Source organism: Asterias amurensis, chromosome 12 (assembly GCF_032118995.1).
Source record: "Asterias amurensis chromosome 12, ASM3211899v1".
In the NCBI taxonomy this organism is placed as follows: Eukaryota; Metazoa; Echinodermata; class Asteroidea; order Forcipulatida; family Asteriidae; genus Asterias; species Asterias amurensis.
In genome coordinates, this window is record NC_092659.1 from 15,090,350 (window position 1) to 15,114,233 (window position 23,884).

The following is a 23,884-nucleotide window of genomic DNA, read 5'->3' on the forward strand; positions in this document are numbered from 1 at the left end:
GTGGACCTGAGAATGAAAGAGGCCCACAAGGGTTTTCAAAAACTATGTGAACTTACACACCAAATGAATGTCCACAGAGTGATTGCAACAACGAGCTGTGTGTTGCAGCAAGTGTGTGGATGATAAGCAAGCACTGCACACACAGTGCAGAACCACACATTCTTAAAAACGCATCCTTGTGGAGCATTTTTTGCTCTCTCATTTCCCCCGGCACTGAACAGATTCCCTTAGACTTTGTACACAAACTGCCTGGTGGAGTACCCCGGTTTGGTCCCTTTGTTTTCCCTTTGTTGTTTTGTCTTTGGTCTCCAAACAGAACTGGTCTTGCTGTATAAAGACGATGTGACCTTTGTTTACATTCAAACCGCCCTCTGTTGACAAAACACTGTACACGCCATGTTTCGCCGGGCACTGAGTTGCGCAGTCACAGTAAGATTGCGTACACTTTCTAGCTGGCTGCCAAAACACAAAGGTTCTGCCCGGCGGTATGCGCGCGAATCATGTTATGGTTTTCGTGTGACGTCAGAGGTCACATCGTCTATACTCCGCGGTAGTATAATATAATATACCAAGACAAGTTATCAAAAGAATATGATAATACTCAGCAAGTATGGTGTTACCGCAAACATATAAACGTAATACCCGGTGTAAAGTAGTAAAGATAAGGTTACAGTACTTGACAATGTTGACAGTTCCTAAAAAACAAACTCATAATAATGCCACCTATTTATTAATATAGATAGGCTTTAATAAAAAAAAAGTTGTCAACAAGTTGAGGAGTGGAGTGGTGAGTGAGAATAAATAATGACAACAGGTTTATCATTGACTCATTTGGGTCATTTGGGGGAACGTTCTCCCTTCTGCTTCTAATTTACTTAAATACTCTAGGAACTCCTGGATCAGATTAAGGGTCACAAGGGGCTTGACCCGGTCCTAGGTCAGGCTAACCCTGGAGTGATTTAAAAGCTTAGAAAAGTCCCAGGTCAGATACCAGGTCCCATGGTGCCTGGGTCAGGCTGGCCCTTCAAGTGGTCCAAATCTTGAATGTTGACTCTGTTTCTGCATCACCTTTACCGAGTTCCGGGTAATATACAGAAACGTAGTACCGACACAGAATCCGGGTCATACTGACCCAGAATGAGCCCGACTCAATTCCTGTGATCCTTGATCCCACTAAATTTGGACCCGGTTTGAAAACCGTAGCTATGGGTTGAAAACATTCAAATCAAGATGACCTCCAGATACGCATTCAACACCACCGCATGACCAATCACAACCCATGACCCGTAATCACCATGCCAAACTTTCAGACATTTTTTAAAGTGTCTGAAAGTAAACTTAAAGTTTTAATGTCCCACAAAGAGCATGAAACAAAACACAAGCATTGGTTGCTTTAAAAAAGTCTTATTCATCATCATGCATAGATAAAGATAATAACATAAAGTCATCCTAGATATAGTCTAAATTGTATTGATTGATAAATTTAACCTAAGTTTAACAATTTCATTTTAAAACAGTCACTCTAGAAAGATACAAGGTCATACATTGAGGGAGACGCTATTTCACTGCCTGATTTCATAGACCTGAAAATTGTTTCGTCTTTGCCCTTTCAAAAACCAAATAAGATCTGCTTCAGCAGACATTTAAAAAAAAAAAAAAACCCAAAACCCAAACAGAAAACAGTCACAAATGATACATGTGACATTCGGTTGGGAACTTTCGGTCTGGTAGTAATTTACAAATTTGATCCCATTTGTTTGGACCTACCATACAAGACCATCCAGGGCTCAATTTAATAGGTGTAAACAGTGTACAATGTAGCTAAGCACAACTGAACCAAACTACCAGAATTACCAGCCAAAATACCATTTCACGTATACCTTTTGTGACTGTACATGTACAATTGGTATCCATCCCGACTATACTTGCTTAGCAGAAAATTTTTAAACATACTTTATGCGTATCAAAGCAGATCTATAAAATTGGGCCCTGTTCAGTTGAGTTTTGTTTTCCAGATGCAATAAATTCGGATCTTGTTCTAAAAACTTGGCCAGACTGTTTTTTGAAACCGACTTCGGCAAATTGAAAGATTTGTGGGATAACCACATGGTGGTTTATTTATACCACAAATGCTTTCTTTAAGTACAGTGAGAGTGAGACATGCCAGCAGGGTATCTGCCTGGGAATAGTCTAAATAGTATTTAAGTATAAAAAATAACCCTAACAGTACAAGAGCAAGCTATGTGGAAACATGCGGTGTTAATGCTGTCAGCTATGTATGTACACATTAAATAAAACTATGCATATAAACAACCTACATGAAATAGCATTCAGAATTTCATCTCAAACTGTTATGACACAACTGCGGGAAAAAGACTAAGATTTTCCTAGGTTAGCTTTACTGATATTTAGTAAAAAAGATGATTAGTTTATAATATTAAGATTTAGTCACTACTGAGATAAGTTGGTGTCAGTTTGAAAATATTTTGTGGTCATTAGTTGGCAAACACTTCTCTTCCATTATCATGAGGGCAATAGCTTTGTCTTACTATAATAACACTTTCCTTCCAGGCCATTCGCACTTGGGTAATTTCTGTACAACTTACTAATGGGTGCGTTCGATAAGCTTCCCTGGGTCGACCCCGCAGTGATTACTCGGGTGAGCCCCTGACAAGAGCTAATCGAACAATCACACTTGCCCTCCCGTGGTGACGGCATGCATCTCAGGTCACCCCCAAGTGACCCACTCCACAAGCAGGGCACTGGGGGCTGACCCGGGTGAGCCCCGTCAAAGCTATTCGAACGTACCGGGGCAGACCGGGGTCAACCCAGGGAAGCTAAACGAACGCACCCAAAGAGATCCCTATGGACAATCCCCATTTGCTAGTTAGATTTGCATGTCTGGTACATTGACCTGCTTAGTAGCACATTACTGCTTAAATTTGAATTCCTCAGACTATAGAGACAGTTGCTATGTCAGCTGGTTCAGGGCAAGCATTTGTATAGCAACCAGTTTAGACACAATTTCAAATTTGCCATTTAATCCTAAAATTAGTACCAGTAGCAATGTCTGTGGTTGACCCGTTTTCAATTTACTGCAAATGTAGACTCCTTATTTTCACCTTATGGAAAGGTTTGCGGTAACACCATGTAATGACTATCTCTAAATGAGTAGGGGTGGTTCAGAAAAGAACCATTTGTTTCAACTTGGCGTTTTAATCAGTCTGCTCTGACGATAAGAGTATACTGATCAAAACGTCGAGTTGAAACCAACGGTTCTTTTCAGAACCACCCCAACTTTTTGTTTCAACTTGGCGTTTTAATCAGTCTGCTCTGACGATAAGAGTATACTGATCAAAACGTCGAGTTGAAACCAACGGTTCTTTTCAGAACCACCCCCAACTCATTTAGAGATAGTAATTACATGGTGTTACCGCAAACCTTTCCATATCGTATTTCCACCATGCAAAGTTTCAAATCCTCCTTATTTCCACCTTCATCTCTTCCACTACTACCCTCCCAATCCTCCCTACTCTACCATCTAACAGCCCCATCACCTTCCTCAGTACCTCACCTCTACCCCTAGAGATTGAGGTCCTCATACGACCCATGTCTTGGGTTTACTTGCTCTCTGCCTTGCCGTACTTCTTGCTGGTTGTCTCGACTTTCTTCTGTCTTCTCTTCAGCTCATTGGGGAACTTGTCGTAGCACTTCTTGCAGACCGGCTTCAGATCAAACTCGATAAATTTGCTCCTGTAATGTGAAAAACATGAAAGAGGCTATCAAAATTCCAATCCAGAATTGACTAGATCAGTCTCACACAAGTTTGAGTATTTCCAGTTCCAACATACATTACCTCAACATGTGAGGGAAAGTTGAAGGAAAAGTATACCAGGGTATACTTTTGATTTTGGAACCATTTTTTTCTTTCAGTAACACCATGTGTAGTTTAGACATTTATTCCAAAATTGGTAACAACAAACAAAAGTATCAAATTTATTTTCAATGTTATACAGACTACAGCATCAATTGAAACATAATTATAACGTGGTTAAAGATACTTGGTTAAGTTACTACCAATCTGCAGGGAAAATTTGAAGCATGGTGTTTATTTCCTTTGTTCCTTGAGATGTTGTCTTGCTGTTTATTCTACTGCTGCAGCGTAGATTTCGGAATACGGGAGACTACATGTACTCAGTTCTGAAAAGAACTGTCCAGCTTACTATTTATTTCCTGGAAGTTTGGAAACCGGTCGTGACTAATACTTTCGCCAAGTAAATCAAAGGGACTTCTCGTAACTAAATTCACTACCACGGATTGAGTTCTTAATAGGTCACTATGTTAACGTCAGGAGAATGAAGAGTATGAAACATGTACTGGGTTCTTGTACGTACATAACACTTTACATGACAAACAGGACTTATTACAGCTTAGCGTCCCATCCAAAGGACAAAGCAATTTTTATGGTTTTTTGTGTTGCTCGAGAACACAAGTGTCATCACCTGAACCTGAACACACCCTTCTGACAACACCAGCTGGACGTCTGGTGCACTAGTGAGTGATAAACCTTGATATCTGCTTACTTGATAGTACACTGGACTCATGGAGGTAGAATTAGATTCTACCTCCATGCTGGACTGACGGACTAGAGGCTTACTTTGTTTTATGGTGTATGCATGCCGGATCAGACTGCTTGACTATGACAGTGTCTCCAAATGCAATAAGTATCATATTAGCTTGATGTTATACATAGTCTATACTCACTTGGCACTAAGAAGGGTATCGCAAGCGGAGCAGAAGAAATGATCCTCACACCATGTCTTGTTCATAGTACACATCACTGTAAAGAACCATCAAAGACATTTATCAAATGTTGCTTAGCAAACTTGGCTATTTAGCAAAAGTAAGCCGGGAATCAGTTACCATAAGAGACTTGACATGTTATCTTGTCTGGGAAGCTTGTCCTACTGAGCAAATTTTATGTTTGCTTACCAAGTTTCTGCACCATTATTGTGTTTAACAATTGAACAAAATTTGACCCAAACTTGAAACAAAACCACTGTCAAATTTTTATTTTAGGTCATTTTACACCAAAACATTTTTAGGAAGAAACGGTAGACTCTAAAAACTGGCATTTTGGTCGACTCAAATGACAATTAATATAAAAAAAGGAATGGTACTGTGTTGTTGTTCACAATCAAAACTATCAAGTGAGATTTGCAGAGACACAAAGTAAATTAACTATCTCTATGAGCTGTGGTGGTTCTGAAAAGAACTGGGCCCAATTTCATAGAGCTGCTAAGCACGAAAGTTTGCTAAGCATGAAGTTTCTTCTTTGATAAAAACAGGATTACCAACCATATTGCCATTTATTGCATATTGCTTGTTACTGGTATTCAGATCTGTTGTTTGCTTGTCCTGAAAATCACGTGGAAATTTGGCTGGTAATCATGTTTTTATCAAGGCAAAAATTCCATGCTAAGCAAATTTTTGTGCTTAGCAGCTCTATGAAATTGGGCCCAGGTGGTTTAACAACTCAGAACCACCATACCTCAAACCTCACTTGATTGTATATTCCCACCGTGCAAACTTTCAAATCTTCAAACTTTACTACGGAAAAGATTGTGTCATTCTCATATAATTGTTTGAAAGCAGGAAAAGTCTAACAGAAAGATCGTATTAAAACTATTAGACTTACTCTCCGAGGTGATAGGCTTGTTGCAGTAGAAGCACATGTTTCCAAAAAGCTGCAAAGTAAAAAACAAAAAAGGGTCCATCTCTGCAAAAATTGTCATGTCTTACTTTGTGATTTTCGTGTTTTCTTTTTTCCACACACATACCCTAACATTGATCGAGCTTTACCCTAGTTCACTTAATCACTATTGGAATAGCACTCGTATTATTCCTGTTCTCCATGAGATTTGTTTCCCCGATTATCCAAAACAATAAGGTAATAAATATTGTACCATAGAGATATTGCACTCGATTTTGAAAGTGGAATTTGTTCTTTAGTATTCAACTAATACTGCCTAACGAAGTTAAAAGGCTAGATTCTTCAATTGCGTTGGGTTTTCTACCATTCAACAAATACTTAAAGACAGTGGACACTATTGGTAAATACTCAAAATAACTATTAGCATAAAACCTCACTTGGTAACAAGTAATGGGGAGAGGGTGATAATATAAAACATTGTGAGAAACGGCTCCCTCTGAAGTGACGTAGTTTTCGAGAAAAAAGTAGTTTCCCATGAATTTGATTTTGAGATCTCAGATTTAGAATTTGAGGTCTCGAAATCAACCATCTGAAAGCACACAACTTCGTGTGACCAGGGTGTTTTTTTCTTTCATAGTTATCTCGCAACTCTGACGACCTATCAAGCTCAATTTTTCACAGGTTTGTTATTTTATGCATATGTTGCATACAGCAATTGAGAAGACTGGCCTTTGACAATTACCAATAGTGTCCAATGTCTTTAAAACAATAGTTTTGTTTTTTTAAATGTTGCAGGTACAGCACTAGAATCTGGAGCAGTAGTTTAAAGTGAGGAGTCAGCAAAGGTCTATCATGAAGGTATTTATAACACTAGATGAGTATATTTTGTCTCTAGTATAAAAAACAAGTAACAAAAGTTAAGTGTTCAAAAAATAATACGGCCTCATATTTTGACTCTAGCAAAGCCTTTCTCTAGGACTCTACTGGAGTAAAATGCAGGGCCATTATCACCTTCTGCAACATGTCATTTACATTTGTAAATAAATGTTGTTTCTATTTTCCAAAACTATAGTAACATGACAATTATCGAGTACTGACTGTTGAAGGTAAACGATAGATCCTGGAGGTGTCCATGCTATCTCTATAGTACTCAAGATTATTTACAAAAGAATGAGTTTTTGTTAACAAACAGAGTAGTTGTTTTACCAGGTTGTAGTGGATCTCACAGTAGGCCTTGCCGTTACGCTCATAATGCTTATGACCAAGAAATGGCTTCTCACAACGAGCGCACACAAAGTGCTGCAAAGAAAACAGAAACAAACAAAAAAATAGTCAAGATATTAAGACACACTTCTGTGTCGCAAGATGAAATCCTCGTGTCAGGATCACTTCCCAACAGACCCATTGCATTTGGCCTAAACGCTGAGGACAAACAATGAAAAACAATGAAAAACATGCACGTGTGTACGTAGATTGGTCCCCTGTTCTTATTTGTAAATAGACCTTAATCATAAAAAGAGTAAAAATTCAGACTGACTCCTTGCATGCACGTCATACGCGGCGAATGTGCCATGCTTACCATATTGGTGGGCGATTAGGTTTGCGTGCAAACGCCGCGTCGCCTAAAATGCGCACTTCACTGAATAACGCACGTTGACATTGACCACCAAAATGACGCATCCAAGATTATTCTGATGATGACGTCAGGGTCAATACCATACATAACACAGAAATCTCAAATTGTAGTGAATATTAAAACAAAAGATGGCAAGTAACAGCAGTACACAAACGATAGGTCAAGAACAAGAACCACCATATTAAAACTATTAAAGCCCCTAATTGTCAAATGTAAGTAGAAACACCAACCAGAGGAGGTGAAGTGGGGGAAAAATAGTAAACAAATAAATACAATGAATGAAAAAAATACTAATAGGATTTGACATCTCTTGCACAAATGAATCTAAGTGATTTGTCCCTGTCAAAGTTTAGGGTGTTGATAGAGCCAGTCACATACATGTAACTCCACGGCGGACATTCCTGATTCATACTTCATGGAACAATTTTTTTAAATTTTCCCTAAGGTTGGTTATAGACGGTAGTGAATAACCCCTATTTTGCTATGAAAGTCACCATTTTGTAGGGCAAACAGTATGCGCATCCAAACGCGTACATCAATGAAGCACGCAGCATTCCCGGTTTGATTTCTACAGCACATGTACGCAGACACCCATGTTGTAGGACAAAAATTTGAACTGTGACATCATATCCAATAGGGTCTATTGTAGCTGACTCACCTCCACATGCCAATGTTTGCCCAGAGCAGTGACGATACGCTCCTCAATCGGACGATGGCAGGCACCGCAGATGGGTATTCCCTGCTTGTCATGACATGGTAGGCAATACAGCTCACCACGCAGCTCACGGGCACTCGGAGTCAACTCTTCTCTGTTACGGGTAAGGTGACAAAATATGGGTTACGTTATGTGATTAGCGGAACAATTTTAAAACTCCAAGAAAAGAAACATGTATTTTCATACATGTGCTTGTTTCGTGCAAGATCTTATTGTGGTTTGCACTTTGTACACAATCACATGATTGTCTGGTGCAACAGAGAGAAGTCTTGGGAGAAGAGAGATGATTACCAGACCTATTGAATGTGAAGCAACTGTATAGTCAATGAGAGGCGTCCTGCATAACTGTTTGTTTTTCAAACAATGAACCCACTAAAGTAAACAAAAATTGAGGTACAGTTGGTAAGAATCACAGATACATTTTAACAATAAAACGTATTGCTAGTACCTTACATTATAACAACTTGATAAAACTTTGAAGATTGAAATGATTTTAACGAATATAATTCTAAAGCAACATGTCATTGTAGTTTATACCTGTATTGATCAAGTGGTGACAAAAGCATAAAGAAAGAGGTACATTACGAGGGTAGAAATTGGAAATAAAATCAGAGTATAGATTAAACATTTCCAATGAAGGTCACAGATTGCTATTCTGATGCAGCTGTACTTACCCGCATTTGCAACAGTTGAAGTGATACGGGTGATAATACTCCATCTTCCACTTAATGTGACCATCCTCCTCAATCAGGCCACTGTATAACACACATTAATCATATAGTAAGGTACATATTATGCGGATACACCATGTACATGAAACTCCAGGCCTGGAATTTCACGAAGGCCATGGCCTCGTTGCCCTTGTCTTGGCCTCGGTGCCCTTTCAAAAATTCCCAGAGACTGTAAGATTTTCCAATGGAAGTGCCCTTTTCAAAATGAAAATGGCCTTGCCCTCTCAAAGATGAAATTCCAGGCCTGAAACTCCCTATGATTTGAGTTGTGGTTCTGAAAAATACCGTTGGCATAACTCAAAGTTTCAAAAAGAATGTTCTGATCTTTTTCAGAAGGCGATCAGAGCACACTGATCGAAACATTGCGTTGCTAAACCACCGGTTCTTTTAAAACTACCACAACCCTTTTAAGGTACTACAAAAATCGGTCTCCTTGATCACAAAAAAACTTAAATACATGTTTTAAAAAGTTTTTGAGCACCTTATTGTTGGACAACAATATGACGACAATCAAACCAGGAAAACTGAAGCGAACTCCTTCTCTTGTTGATAAGTGCACTTGGTTCTTTTACGTGCATTACACAACAGACGGGACCAACGGCTTTATGCCCTAAAGGACGCAGCAATAATGGTAAATTGTCTTGCTTAAGGACACAAGTGTCTCGACTGGGACTAGAACCATCATTCTGCTGAGCAGAAACACATGAGCTTGAGCCACGTGTTCTTATCCGCTCAGCCACGCCATGTAAAATTGTACAAAAAAAGTTACTGTCATTGAGATACTTACTGGCACTTGAAACAGATATACTTTCCACTACCTGCAAAAGTGGATAAAAATCACAAAGTTCAGTTCAGTGAATGATCCTCTGAGGAAAGATTATTAACCGTTTTATGGCCAAATATCAGTGAATGTAAATGAGCAGGGACAAATACACATTTCAGAGAGTCAAATAACTGTGTGAAGGTTACCAGCCTAAATACCCTGACACATGCAATATGTAAGTGGTATCCTTCATATTATTGCTTAGCAGAAAATGGTTGACCAGTATTTTCTGCTTAAATGAAGTTTGGCCCTGGCCACTAAACTTCTACAATACTGTCACATTATGTCTATGTACTTACCTGCTGCTTTTTCTTTGAGATGACATGGGCGACACAGAGCTCTGTACACAGAAAGAAAAGAAGAAGGAAGATGAGTTTTTTAAGACAAATGCAGCGATACAAACCAGGAAACTGACAATTTACAAATCACACTGATTAAAATAAACTCTTTCACAAGCCAAATGGTCTTTAGCGACCGGTTTAAATCTCATCAAAAAAATAGCTGTAAAACAAAAAACAATGATCGCACGACCAAACAGTTTTCAGAATGATAAAGAGGACCCTATAGGGTGTTATTGTGACCTGTTTTTAGGGGGGTCGCTATCTGCGGGAAAAAAGTTATTAATTACTGTGTCAACAGGTTTAGTTTATCACTAAAATATGGTGCATGAAAGGGTTAAAGGTAATCTACAACTCATTTTGCATGTACGACTCTTACTTGTTGACCAGAAGTAATAATAAACGGCTGAGGGGCTAAGTAAATAAATGAGTAAAATGTTATATTAATTTAAATTTCACCCATATACACAAAATCACAGGCATATTACTCAGGTGGGATTCGAACCCATGATCAAATCTAGAGCTGTGTCAAAATATTGTATTACTCATTTAATAAATTCAAAGTTTTCTCTTTACCTTCCTCTGTTCTTAATAAATCCAGTATCGGCCAGGACGGCAGTACAAAGCTCACAGCGGAAGCATTCTGCATGCCAGTTGTTATTCATTGCCTTGATCACACGACCAATCACAAACTCTCCTATCATGAGATAACAAAGTGGGAATCGGAATTAGAGGATATAAAGCAACAAACATTGTCTTCATTGCTCCCGTGCAACAAACATGGATTGTTGTGACATAAATTGTGTTGTAAAAAAGCATATTTATGCTTTTTTCCATTGAAACCCTAACCCTCCAAAATTTGTCTGTAGACCATATCGATTATGACGTCACCAATACCTGCCCTTCAACATGGTGTCTCAAAGCCGGTGCGTGTGGGCGCTGTGCGTGTGCCGTAGAAATCAAACCGGGAATGATGTGTGCTTCATTGATGTACGTGTTTAGACGCGCATACGGCCTGCCCATTCAAGATGGCGACTTTCATAGCAACAAAGGGGTTATTCGATACGGTCTATATCCTCTTTCTCGAATTGAAGGATTTTGAACAGAGGGGATGCAGTCCCATCTTATCACTGGGTCAGGCAGATTTAAATGTGTGTACTGCTCAGATGCACTTAACATACGATATTATATTGTAGGCTGGCTTAGATAGTCATTAAAAAAACACAGCTGTTTCGATTTGAAGGTCAATTATAATTACAAAAACTTGTGTGTGTAGTTATTGGTACTGAAGCATCAGTAAAACTATCTGGCAGATTTTACCCCCCCCCCCCGCCCCCAAAAAGGGTGATTTGTTTTTCTTCTCGCTTTAATTTGGTTTTGTCATAAACTGCACAAGATGTATTGCAAAATGCACAGAAGTCTCGTCATTATATGGCAAAGGCTTAGGAACTTACCACATTTTCCACAGCATGGAGCAAACAGCACTTGGAAGTCATGCTCACAGTACCTCCTACCTTCAAACTAACCAAAGATATATCAAATAATAATATTAATAAATAATAATAATAATGAACAACCATTTTTAGTTGGTATGACACTGCTCTAGAATTGCAAAGGTTGTGGGTTTGAATCCCACCCGAGTAATATGCCTGTGATATTTGTCTTTCATCACAGAACTCGGGAAGGTACTGAGTATACAGTGCTAACACACATCAGTGTATAGGGGTAAAACCAAAATGAACATTCTTACATACTACAGTGCATATCACCACGAGGTCCCTATGCGCTGTCAGTATTTTCCTACGAGGTATATGGAGCAACATGCTGAAAACCGATTCTTTTACATGGGATTACCATTTAATGGTTTACAATTAGGTGGCTGTGATGCAATATGCAGCCAAACAACTGTACTCTAAGCTGCATGGTAACGGTGACGGATTAATGTAGCTAGCTGTCAATAAGCAATATTTAACTAAGATAGTTGGTTAGATTTATGTTATGGCTAGAGCCCTAGGTCCTCTTTGATGCATTGGGTTTGCGTAGTGATCTCTCTCCGTCTCTTCCACCTCTAGGGCCTTGGTTCAATTCCCCACGGGGCACTAACTGGATTGGGTTTTCAGTCCGTAACTGATTGCGAGGGTTTTTTCCTGGAATAATTTTATGTTTTCCCTCTGGAATCTGATAGTCTTAATGATAGTTGGGACCTGATAATATTGAAATTTAATATCAGCAGTTACAACATTTCAATATATAACATGAATTTAGAAAGCTTGATTTCTGTTACATGTGGTCAAGGTAATAAGACTAACCAAAGGTTCGCCCTGCAAAGGCTTAAAGTTTGACAACTTACCTCGAAAAAGGTTCCCTCAGGAAAGGGGCGGAAACACTGAGCACATCTAGAAATGAGAAAAGGATAAATTGCTAAAAAACTTAGTAACTTAAGACTGAGAATGATGAAAACCAACTGAATTTGAGTCCTGTAAGGCCAGTGCTAGCCTGTCTATCCTTGCGGATAAAGAAATGGAACCAGTCTAAGTGAAGACAAGTAATTGTTATTTTTGCCTGTCTTCGATTCTCAGCAATCAGACAACCTCCTGAACAGGATATTGGTGAGTAAGGATTAAAGGAACACATTGCCTTGGATCGGACGAGTTGGTCTATAAAAAGCATTTGTAACCAGTTGTTATAAAATGCATAAAGTTGGAAAGATGTTTTAAAAGTAGAATACAATGATCCACATCAATTTGCCTCGAAATTGCGTGGTTTTCGATTCACTTTGCGAACTAACACGGTCGGCCATTATGGGAGTAAAAAATTTGACTCCCATAATTGGCCGACTGTGTTAATCACGAGGTAAAAGGAAAACCATGCAATTTCGAGGCATGTTTGTGTGGATCATTGTATTCTACTTTAACAACATCTTTCTAACCCAGATGCGTTTTATAACAAACAGTTACGAAGGCTTTTAAAAGACCAACTCGACCGATCCAAGGCAACGTGTTCCTTTAAGGAAGTCCATCTTTTAAATCCTCATGTAAACTTAAAAGCTTTTAACACAACTCACACAACATAACTTACACAAAGCATTCCTCGTGCCACATTTCCCCGTTGGAGTTGACAATCTTTTCATCCTCTCTGAACCCATCAGTGCAGCGGGTACAGATGGATATCCCACCCAGCGACATATTGAGCTACGATTCAAAGAAACCAAGAACATATATAATAATAATCTGGGGGGCTAATCATGCTTACTCGCAGCTAAGAGCTGAATTGCAAAGGACGCAGCTAGAGAAGCAGGCATGCAAGGGCGCCTTTGGCTGCCAGCCACATTAACCCATTATGACCACGGAGCACAGCCAAGATTGAAAGTGTTTGATTTCATTCCCGAGGAAGGAAAACCGGATAGTCTGGAAAACCCTCGCGGCACAGCAGAGAACCAACGCACAACTCAACTCCGATATGGCCCTCCCCGGGAATCGAACCAGGGTCACCTTGGTGAGAGATGAGGGCTTTACGCACAAGCCAACCGTGAGACATTGAACACAAAATACAGTGAGAAAACGTCAAAATTGTTAAACAGATAAAAATATACATCTTCTAAATCCTCTCTCTTTTTAATCCTTGCTGTGCCTAAATGTTTACAAAAACTTTGGAGGTCAGTTGCCTACGTCTGTACCCCCTGGGTTGTACACCATCAGTTACTAAATATAGTAGGAAGGTTCAACGTTGAACATTCAAACAAATTTATCAACATCTTGCATGTAATTTACCACGAAAACTTAAATAATTAAAATCAAACAACACAGCTACACAGATTAGAGTTTGAATCATAAAAGTCAATTGCTTAAATTTGACTATTCTTGAACTGCACTTATTTAAAAATAAATCACAAGAACTGTCTTAATAAAGTTTCAAGCATGTGAAAGGGTAAAATATCAAACAAATATTCACTACAAATTGATGTTGAATCTTACCACTACTTGTCATTTATTGCTTCATTAAGATTAAAAGAAATAATAATAATAACAATAACCGTATTTATAACGCGCCTTTTGCCAAAGGATACAAAGCGCCAGGTATTATTACTGCAAGGAGTGGGGCGAATTTTTGAGATATAAGACCTAATCCTTAAGCACCATGTAATGATTTACAAGGTGCTATGGCGCAATATGCTGCCAATCCAGCCAGGAACACCGGGGCGCACCCCTTCTCTTTTCGATAAGTGCACTGGATTCTTTTACATGCGTTTACACAACACATGGGACCAACGGCTTTACGTCCCATCCGAAGGACGAAGCAATGGTTATGTGTCTTGCTTAAGGACACAAGTGTCACGGCTGGGGATTCGAACCCACACTCTGCTGATCAGAAACACCAGAGTTTGAATTCGGTGCTTTTAACTGCTCGGCCACGACACTCCCAAATAGCCCACACACTCAGACATAATTGAGAATGCCACTTGATAGTTAAATAAAATGAACATTTTGTTTTCAGTGGTACTGGTAGTCATCTTTTTTTTTCTTCTTATATTCATCTTGGGTTTACACCATTGACATCATACTCAAAATTGCTGTTAAAGTCTCTCATAAAAACTACATAAAAGCCCACAAATCCTTTAAAATACTACATAGTTTATAAATTATTTGTAGAACTTGAATGTAGATGTAGTGTTGCAAGTTGTAAATGTAACTGTGTAATGTAAGCAATCCAATGTATCCCATGGTCATGTCGTCCCACAGTCACACTCTCACAGGATGAACCAATAATCAAAGAACATCCCAAAGGCCAAATTACAACGGAAGGAAATACCAAGCTTCCGTCTCTATGCAATGTCAAAACATGAAAACATGTACAATATGCCAATGTCGTACAAAACTGATCCAGATTGCATGAGCACTCAGTGCGGTATGCTAGGAATGTGTACATGAACGCCCAGCAATAGTCCGCACTTACGGTGTACAACAAGTGCGCCCATCAACACTGTAAAAAAAAAACCGATGAAACAGAATTCCACACGAAGTTTTCTCACAAAATCAATATATTTCCAAACTATTACAGCAATCTATCTATGCCTTGGTAATGTAAGATGCCCCTAAAATGAATGATACAAGTGATTGACAGCGAGAAAATGTGAAAATTAGGACTTACTTGGTGGGGCATTCAGGATGATCGGTTCAATATCAACACAGCGACTGCGGAAGTTACATGTAGAATGGCGCCCTCTGTTGACAAAAGGGGTGCGGTGACCTAGTCTGGGTCCGTGGGTGGATGGGTGGGGTTGGAGAGAGAGAGGGGGGGGGGGGGGGGTAGACTTGTCCAGTGTCGCATTTTATTCTGGAATAGTCTGGATGGCTCTTTTAAATCATTACGGTCTCTTTCTATTTTAAAAACTCGTTTTTTTTTTAATAAAAAAAAAAAAAAAATCAATCACAATATACTTTAGGCCTATGTAATTTTGGATAATTATTGTGGGAATAACAACGCGGGCGTATATTTTATTGTCGTTACCGTTTAGTTCTGTCTTTTCATGTGTGTCTGTCCATGTATGTCCTTGTTGTCCATAGGTTGGGGAACAAAAGCTGTTACTTCAACCGGACCGTATATAATGTCAGTTTGTTTATGGTTTAATTCACTTTTGTATGTGGACAATGTATGTAGACCACCCGGAAGTAAGCTTTCTGTGGGACGGTTTGATTGGTCTGAGGTCTGAGGTGATGTTTGTCACTCAGCCGCACCCACATCACATAAGACCAATCAAAACACAGATATGTAAAGCTTACGTCATCTGGATACAATGACATCATTGTATCCAATGAAATCACTGGAAGTTCTGTAAAGTAATACAGACAGGATACCAGTGATACCCAACTAAAAAGTTATTGCCTGCATCACTGTGCAGAAGAAGACCGAATCCATCTGAATTGTTCAAGCGTTGTTTACTCTTCAACCTATTACTAATGGTCTTCAACCTTTCAATTATAGCTAATGGCTCCTTGCAAAAGAACCCCATGCATGAATCGGTTCTGTATGCCACTTTGATTTTTCAATTCTGCAGTTTAATTGCAAGCAGCAACTGGGCACAGCAGAGCACACATTGTACATAAAGCCTGATAGATTTAGTTGCGCACGTCGCGATTAAGGAAGGTCTCAATTAACTAAGGAACTGTTCCCCTTTTTTGATTGGAAAATCAAGGTAGTCTCAAATTTGACAGACTATTATCTCGTGAACCGTGAGTTCGACGACATGTATTCGTCTTAAGATATAACTTCATCGATACCCATGGGACTGGACAGGGTGTCATTACGTGTCGTGCGTTTATTTTGTGTCGCTGCTTGATGATTAGTTACACACGACCTCGGGTTGTAAATGGTGTCAATTATTACTGTTTGATGTCTGATCATTCCTGGTGAGCCGTGAATGCAAAAAGGTTTTCAACCTTGTTCTTTTCAGCTTTGAATTTCCCGCTGTGGAGATGGTTTATTGATGATTTTGCTTTTTGTGGTTTAATGATAGTTTTTCTTATGGTAAAGCGCCTGGGAGCATTTTAATGGATTTGACATTTCAGGCAGAAATTGTCAAGGGATGTTTTCTACTATCAGCATCATCATCATAATTAGACCATTAAAATTTTATGTAAATCTTGATCTTTAAACGAGATTTTTTCTTACAAATTCTGCAATGTTCCTTGAAATAAAAGAACTACGCATTGAAGCGAATGAAGAATGCGTTATAATCCCAGTGCGGTAGAGCGCGACTTTTAATTTCAATTTTTAGTCCCTTGTCTGGTCTTTTATACATGATTATAAAATGGATGGTACCAACTACGTGTAAAGCAGAGTAAAGAAAAGGTAGGCTGAGTATTGCATGACGTTGAGTGTTTTTTTTTGTCTAATGTAAATATTTTCAAATCAATTTACGGTTTATTTCATGTCGGCAGACTACATACGTATTTCAACGAATTAATTTAAATAAATCTGTAGTTTTCATATTTAAAGAGGGTCCCCAAGGTCAAATGCGGTATTCAAATCCACTTATTTTTCAATGGATGTAGTATTTGGGAACATTGGGGGGAAATTGCTAGGCTCTACCCTCACGATAAAGCCTGTTTAAAATGACTGTTTTTGCAAAAATCGAAGCACGTTCGATTACGTCATAGTTAAAACATGGCAGAAAAACGCTCAATTATTTACATGATGGTAACATTGTATGTACGTTATATCTTGCAGGTGCATGTGATGCACATACACATGTTTTTGTATGGACTTGTCGTGTACATACACGTACACAATAACTATCATACGCATTACATTCAATATATCTTGATACGTAGGCCTACTACATGATATCTTTTCGTTTACCTACATGTTTACTTTATATACTTCGTGAACATACATGTACACACATTCCCTTTTGTTTGCATCCCTGTGGAGACATCTTTTGTTCTTTCCAATATCCGCATGCGTCGCCTGACGGCCTCCGCATGCGGTTAGTGGTACGAGTGCGGATGACTTGTGTGCACAGTAGTCGTACGATGTGACAATGTGTATACACGGGTGGGTCGTGCGGTGTGATTACACGCACCACGCACAGTGTATACGGGTGGGTTAACAGCGGCGTCTTTTCGGAGTGAATAATGCGACTGCCTTGAGCAAGGCTAGTGTTAATCCTGAACCCCCCTGAAGATATTATACATTTTAAAAACCAATGCTGTATGAACTTCAGTGCCGATCAATCAATCAATGCATCTACAATGTTTATTATTCCATTTAACTATAGTTTCCCAACAGTATATCATCCTTCCAAAATGTTTATTTTACCACATATATGAGAGGACGTGTTAATATCTAAAAGTAAACAAAAAACGAGAAATCAGACGATGCCTTTACCGAGTAGTGAGTGAGGAATGATGAAGCAACCTGACAGCTTTAATAACACGCAAAGAGTCATTCTCATCCAGGCTCATCCATTTCAATCAGCCGCTTGAAACTTGAACGGACCTCGTCTATGTTAAAGGCACTGGACGATTGGTTATATTGTCAAAGACCAGGGCCTAATTTCATAGAGCTGCTAAGCACAAAAATTTGCTAAGCATAAAATATCTTCCTTGATAAAAACAGGATTACCAACCAAATTTCCGTGTGATTTTCAGGATAAGCAGACAACTGCTGAATACAGCAACAAGCAATATATAACAAATAGAAATTTGGTTGGTAATTCTTTTTTTATCAAGGAAGAAATTTCATGCTAAGCAACCTTTTTTGCTTAGCAGCTCTATGAAATTGGGCCCTGTACTTTCACTTGGTGTATCCCAATAGAGGCATATGACATAACAAATCTGGGAGAATAGACAGATCCATTACGCCCCGCCTCCTTACCAGTTGACCAATCACAGCCGCGAAACCCGATCACCATTAGTGCAAAGATCACCAAACGGTTCAAATGGTGATCAGATTTCGCGGTTGTGATTGGTCAACTGGTAAGGAGGCGGGGCGTAATGGATCGGTGTATTCGGACTCTATTAGCAATCGTAGTTGTAAGAGAATTATAATGAATGTAAAACGCGTTACACCCAAAGCTTAGACATATATACAAAACAAATGCTGCTGGTGTGTTCTTTCCAGTTATATGCATTTAATTCAATTTTTTAAAATTGGCAACATCGGACTCATTTTCACAGAGAGGGTTACCTAGAATGTTTATAGGCTATCCTAATAGTGCACGTTTACAAAAGAGCCTATAGCCCGGACTTCCTGGTGAAAACTTTAAAGGAACACGTTGCCTTGGATCGGTCGAGTTGGTCTTTGAAAGGCGTTTTCAACAGTTTGTTATGATTAGAAAGATATTTTAAAAGTAGAATATAATGATCCACACAAGTATCACTCAAAATTGCGTGGTTTTCCTTTTACCTCGTCGACTAACACGGTCGGCCAATTATGGAAGTTAAATTTTTGACTCCCATAAATGGCCGACCGTGTTAGTTCGCGACGTATAATGAAAACCGTGCAATTTTGAGTGATACTTGTGTGGCTCATTATATTCTACTTTGAAAACATCTTTCTAACCATATACATTTCATAACAAACGGTAACAAACTCTTTTTATAGACCAACTCTTCCGATCCAAGGCAACGTGTTCCTTTAAACACACAGCATGATGGAAAGCAACCTCGCGGTAAATCTTGCGTTTTATGGAGACTGCCACTGTCTGTTTCTTGATTAACTTTTGACGTGAAGAAAGGGGCACATCTTAAAACCAGTTTTTGTAACTCTTGAATTTACACGAAAATTAAAGACACACTATGTAACAGTTCCTATAGTTTAGTATCAGTGTATATCTTGCCTGCCAAAAAGCATTGCAATGTACAAGATTGCTCTTTTTGTAAAAAAAAAAAAAAAAAAAAAAAAAAAAGGTAATGTTCTGTAGCTAGATATTTTTCTTGTGATACTCTGATTATTGTGACAGATAAAAACAACACTAAAATGTAAACCTTTTATTTCAAAAGGTGGTCACGTTGTTGATATATCGTCGACAAACCGGAGTGGTTATTTCCACGCAGAAGTCACTAATAAATAACAACAATAAATAAGACTTATAAAGCGCATTTTCTCAGGTACAACGCGATGGTGTAAAGAGGTAGTGAGGTAGTTTTCGAGAAAGAAGTAATTTCCACGAATTTGATTTCGAGACCTCAAGTTTAGAATTTGAGGTCTCGAAATCAAGCATCTGAAAGCACACAACTTCGAGTGACAATTAGGGTGTTTTTTTCTTTCATAGTTATCTCGCAGCTCCGTCGACCAATCGAGCTCAAATTTTCACAGGTTTGTTATTATATGCATATGTCGAGATACACCAAGTGAGAAGACTGGATTTTGACAATTAACAATAATATCCAGTGTCTTTAAGAGAGGTTTGTGCTAACACTAGGTGAAAGGCTCTTTTGAGTAGTGTTTGTTCTGAAAAGAATCGGTAATTGACACCTCAACGTTTCGATCAGAATGTCCTGATCGCAAAGCTCAATAGTTATACTTTCACCATGCAAAGTTTCAAATCCTATTACTTAAATTATATTTTGCATCCCTCACAGCTATCCTCGGATGAGTAAGCCTACTCTCGTTCTTTTCAAGGTAAACTCAGTTTATCTTAGAGCGCAATGGAAACAGGTCTGAATGCTTCCTAAAATAGGGCAATCCATTTGTTTTAATGCAATTTGTTTCTAAAGATAATACTGCCCGTTGACGGACTCAATAATGACCTTTCTAATCTGGGTAATGAACACGTATACTGATAACTTCATGGCTTTACTGTGTCATGTACGTTATGTAGCTTTATTAATTCCCTCGAGGTCTAATGTAATGGGATCCCTCTTATTTCAAAGTATTGAGGATCAAGTAGGAAATCTCAGGAATAGCAATGAGTATGTTTTAAAGCAAATAAGTAAGGGGCTTGTCTTATGAAATGTGACTTGAAAGCACGGACAGGCTTAGGACCCATTAAGCTTGTATGCGCAAAAAGGCTTGACCTTACAGAACCTCTCGACAATTTACTTATTTGGTCCAAGCAGACATTAAATTCATCATGAAGAGGCATGTGCTTTGTCTAGTTTTCTCACGGCCAAGATTTGCTGAAAGAGATTTTGCGCGACCTTTAACGAAAAAAGGTCTGAGATAAAAGTTATCGAATCACAACTTCTAAAAAGGTACTGGTCTACCGATCGACCAGCTACAGCATTTCGTATTATCTTTCAGAGCAAAATTTCAAGCATCACGTCATCAGACAGCAAGCACAAAGAGAAATTTCTGCGCCAGGATTTTAGATTGATTCATTGCCGGTTTGACTGAGTATCATCAGAGTGCGGGAAAGAATTGACATTTCTCTGTGCAAAAACGTACAACCCATACTTTAAATGTGACGTCATCGAATGTTTTAGGAGTTTGTGTGTTGCGCGCCAAACACGTAAACTGTAACAAGTAACCCAGTTACCCATTGTCAAAGTTGCGGTGTAATTCAGAAACTGTTTTATGTTATTTAAAGATGAGTGCATATTGCTGCAAGGTTGAGCGATAGCATCCAGTAATGAATTGTTTGGTAACCCTGCGCATGTGCAGTTAATCTGCAGTATTGTTTGGGGAAATCACGCACGTTGCTGTTAACCATTCAAATGGTTCCCGTCACACGTGCTTTGCTTGCAAATTAAGACAAGCTTTTTTTTTTTATCGTGACGGGACTGTTGAGCGCCGAGGATTTAAGCGGTTTTTGACACATTGCTGCCCACATATGACTTTCGGGGGAATTTCAGTGCGTGTCTTATTGCAAATCTATCCACGAATAGTGAAACATTCTCTTTCTGTGGATCATGTCGAGTGAATGATGATGATGCCGAGACGTGGTTTGAGAACGTCAGTTCGTGGGGGATTGGGGCTCTCTCGGACCCACGCCCGCACCGTGCTGCTCCTGCTGGTGGTGGTGGGGCGTGTGGCTTGGGGCTGGGGTGAACCGGATTTGAACAGACGGATTGGAGGTACCGCACAACGGCACGCTCCATCAGGTTGGTACACAATTTTTCAAAGCGTGTTAATTATTCTCTTCAAGTTTGATTCTAGATCAGTGACTGTAAACCTTTGCACCAAACTAAATTACAGCTTACGTTAATTTTTGTTTCTCAAAATAATGGAATATGAAATACGTACAATGCGTAGGATAGGCCCTAAAAGTAAGAAGTGGAACGACAAAACTTCTTCACAAAATCTGTCCGCAGGGCAACACAGCAATAAGACCTATTTTTTTTTAATTCGGTTTGTGGAATGTCGGTGTTAGTTGGAAGTTCTTTAAATTGTTAGTTTATGGAATTAAACATTGCTTTCGAGAAAGACTCAGTTATTTGTTTGGTAGGCATTTATCATTATATTGTTTTGGTTGGTATTAAATCAGTATGCAACAGCTAAATATACTTTCTCATATAAAATATTACTAGTATTTTAACATACAACGTAGCTCTTTATGAAATGGTTGGATCTCACAACGAAAAGAACTTGGCACCAAATGTGAGTGTATTTTTTACATGTTGTTGGCAGGTGTGTTTAATTTGTAGGTGATCTGTTTTTGTGTGAAATACATGTTGTGATCTAACAATGCAAAGAAGAAGTCAATTTGTGAGAAAACGTTGTCCTCTTTCATCTCACGTGGGAGATGAATTGAAAGAAAAGTATACATTGGTTTTTCTGAACCATTTGAAAATTTTATCTCATACAAATTATAGATACATACATATATCATAAAACAAACCTGTGAACATTAACAATTTATTTCAAAATATGGTATCTATTTCCATTCCACTCACTTAATAATCGACTTTTATATAGCGTTTTATCACATCCCAAATGGCGTATCGAAACGCTTCTGACATAAATTACTACCCCTGGTCAGTGGGTCAATATTTCATTCCTTAAACCATCTCAGCTCCCTGTGGAGTATACTGCCGGTGCTGTGAGTTACCGCGCTCCACTTCCAATTGAAATGATTCTCAAAATTCGTTCTACTTTGAAAAGCTGCTGTATTTCAAACCAATGGTACGTTCGATTAGCTTCCCCGGGTCGACCCCGTTGTGCTCACGTGGGGAGATAATTACCCCACGTTCGTCCTGGGAAAAGTCGCAATTTTTCCCAGGACGAACGTGTGCAGAAAATTACCCACGTTCTTCCTGGATAAAAACCACAATCATCCTTCTTGTGGTGACGTCAGTGCACCTTGGGCAAGCTCCCTAGTGCCCCGCTTGTGGATCTGGGCCCAATTTCATGGCTCTGCTTACCGCCGAATTCTGCGCTTACGCTCATGATTCCCCGCTTACGTGCAAGCGCCGAGCGAGCGCCGAATTTCTGCGCTATAGCCTTGTGACCGTAGAATGTCTAGTAACGTGGAGTACGCACGCGCAGAAGCCAAACCTCGCCGCTAACCCGTGAAATACGCTTGCCGTAAGCACAGAATTCCCTGCTCCGTAAGCGCTGATTCTGTGCTTGCCGTTAGCAGAGCCATGAAATTGGGCCCGGGTCATTTGGCACTGGCCCGAGGTGCACGGGATTTGAAAAATAGAACTGAGATGAGCAGCTTTCTGCTGCACTTTCTGTGTTTATCCTGTGATGTCCTTGTTGTTTTTCATTACCCCTGTAGGTTCCTACTCAGTATTTCAAACTGGGGTCTCTAACGAACAAACTTGCTTTTAGGAGACCCTCACCACTTAGTCATTACAATGTGTACAAAGTACCGCCTTGTTTATTACTGTGTAAGCAAACTGATTATACGGATATAAATCGAAATGAACTGAACTAGAATAATAAATTTAAGTATAAGAAAGTACAGTGAAAGCGTCGTGCAAAGAGCTTTACAAATTTGGAGTACACAGCGGCTGCAAATGGAGTACAGATTTAGGGGTCGCAAGGTTTTTTTTTTCCAAGGAAATTCTCCTCCATTTCCGTTAGATTTTTATTAAACAAACGCCTTTCAACGCTCTTGTTTTGCATTTGTCTACCTTTTGCATAATAAAATAATCTAATGTGGAGGTATAAAAGCTACACTGTCAATGTGTAATAGAAGAAAGAAACATTTCAGTCAAGCATCGAATGTGAGCTTCGAGTAAGAATATTTTGCTAGCCAAGTAGGTGTGCTGGAACTAGTATGATTAAAATGGTTCCCGTTACTCTAGAACTAGACTAGCTACAAACCAATGTACTCGAGTACCAACGAGTTCTAAGTACAAACCGTGGCTCTGGAGTACTACAGAGTACTAGGTACACACCGTGGTACTCGAGTACTAAGGAATACTAAGTAAAACCGTGGTACCGCAGTTCTAACGAGTACTAGGTACAAACCGTGGTACCGCAGTTCTAACGAGTACTAGGTACAAACCGTGGTACTCGAGTACTAACGAGTACTA

The 23,884-nt window shown here is 39.2% G+C and overlaps 2 protein-coding genes across 2 annotated transcripts in view; one reads left to right on the forward strand and one right to left on the reverse strand.

Annotated features, from left to right (window-relative positions):
* Positions 1–804: 804 nt before the first annotated feature.
* Positions 805–15,171, reverse strand: LOC139944955 (LIM and senescent cell antigen-like-containing domain protein 1). The gene is made up of 13 exons (XM_071942150.1): positions 15,105–15,171; positions 13,035–13,147; positions 12,307–12,352; positions 11,411–11,477; positions 10,533–10,653; positions 9,918–9,958; positions 9,583–9,613; positions 8,739–8,819; positions 8,008–8,158; positions 6,920–7,012; positions 5,699–5,747; positions 4,765–4,840; positions 805–3,753 (listed from the first exon to the last, which is right to left on the reverse strand). Exons 1-13 carry the CDS (start codon positions 15,114–15,116, stop codon positions 3,621–3,623), a joined length of 1,014 nt encoding a protein of 337 aa, XP_071798251.1. The 5' UTR covers positions 15,117–15,171; the 3' UTR covers positions 805–3,620.
* A 6,153-nt stretch (positions 15,172–21,324) lies between these two features.
* Positions 21,325–23,884, forward strand: part of LOC139945435 (uncharacterized) — an 80,457-nt gene continuing 77,897 nt past the window's right edge. Inside the window, exon 1 of the mRNA XM_071942783.1 lies at positions 21,325–21,502. Coding sequence (XP_071798884.1) covers positions 21,325–21,502 — 178 coding nt within the window. The remainder of the gene's footprint in view (positions 21,503–23,884) is intronic.

Bases quoted from the DNA above. Each gene is read 5' to 3' on its own strand.
- LOC139944955 (XM_071942150.1), bottom strand. The intron at 9,614-9,917 runs GTAAGTACATAG...CCACTTTTGCAG, and splicing joins TCTCAAAGAAAAAGCAGCAG to GTAGTGGAAAGTATATCTGT. The intron at 3,754-4,764 runs GTGAGTATAGAC...TTCACATTACAG, and splicing joins GATACCCTTCTTAGTGCCAA to GAGCAAATTTATCGAGTTTG.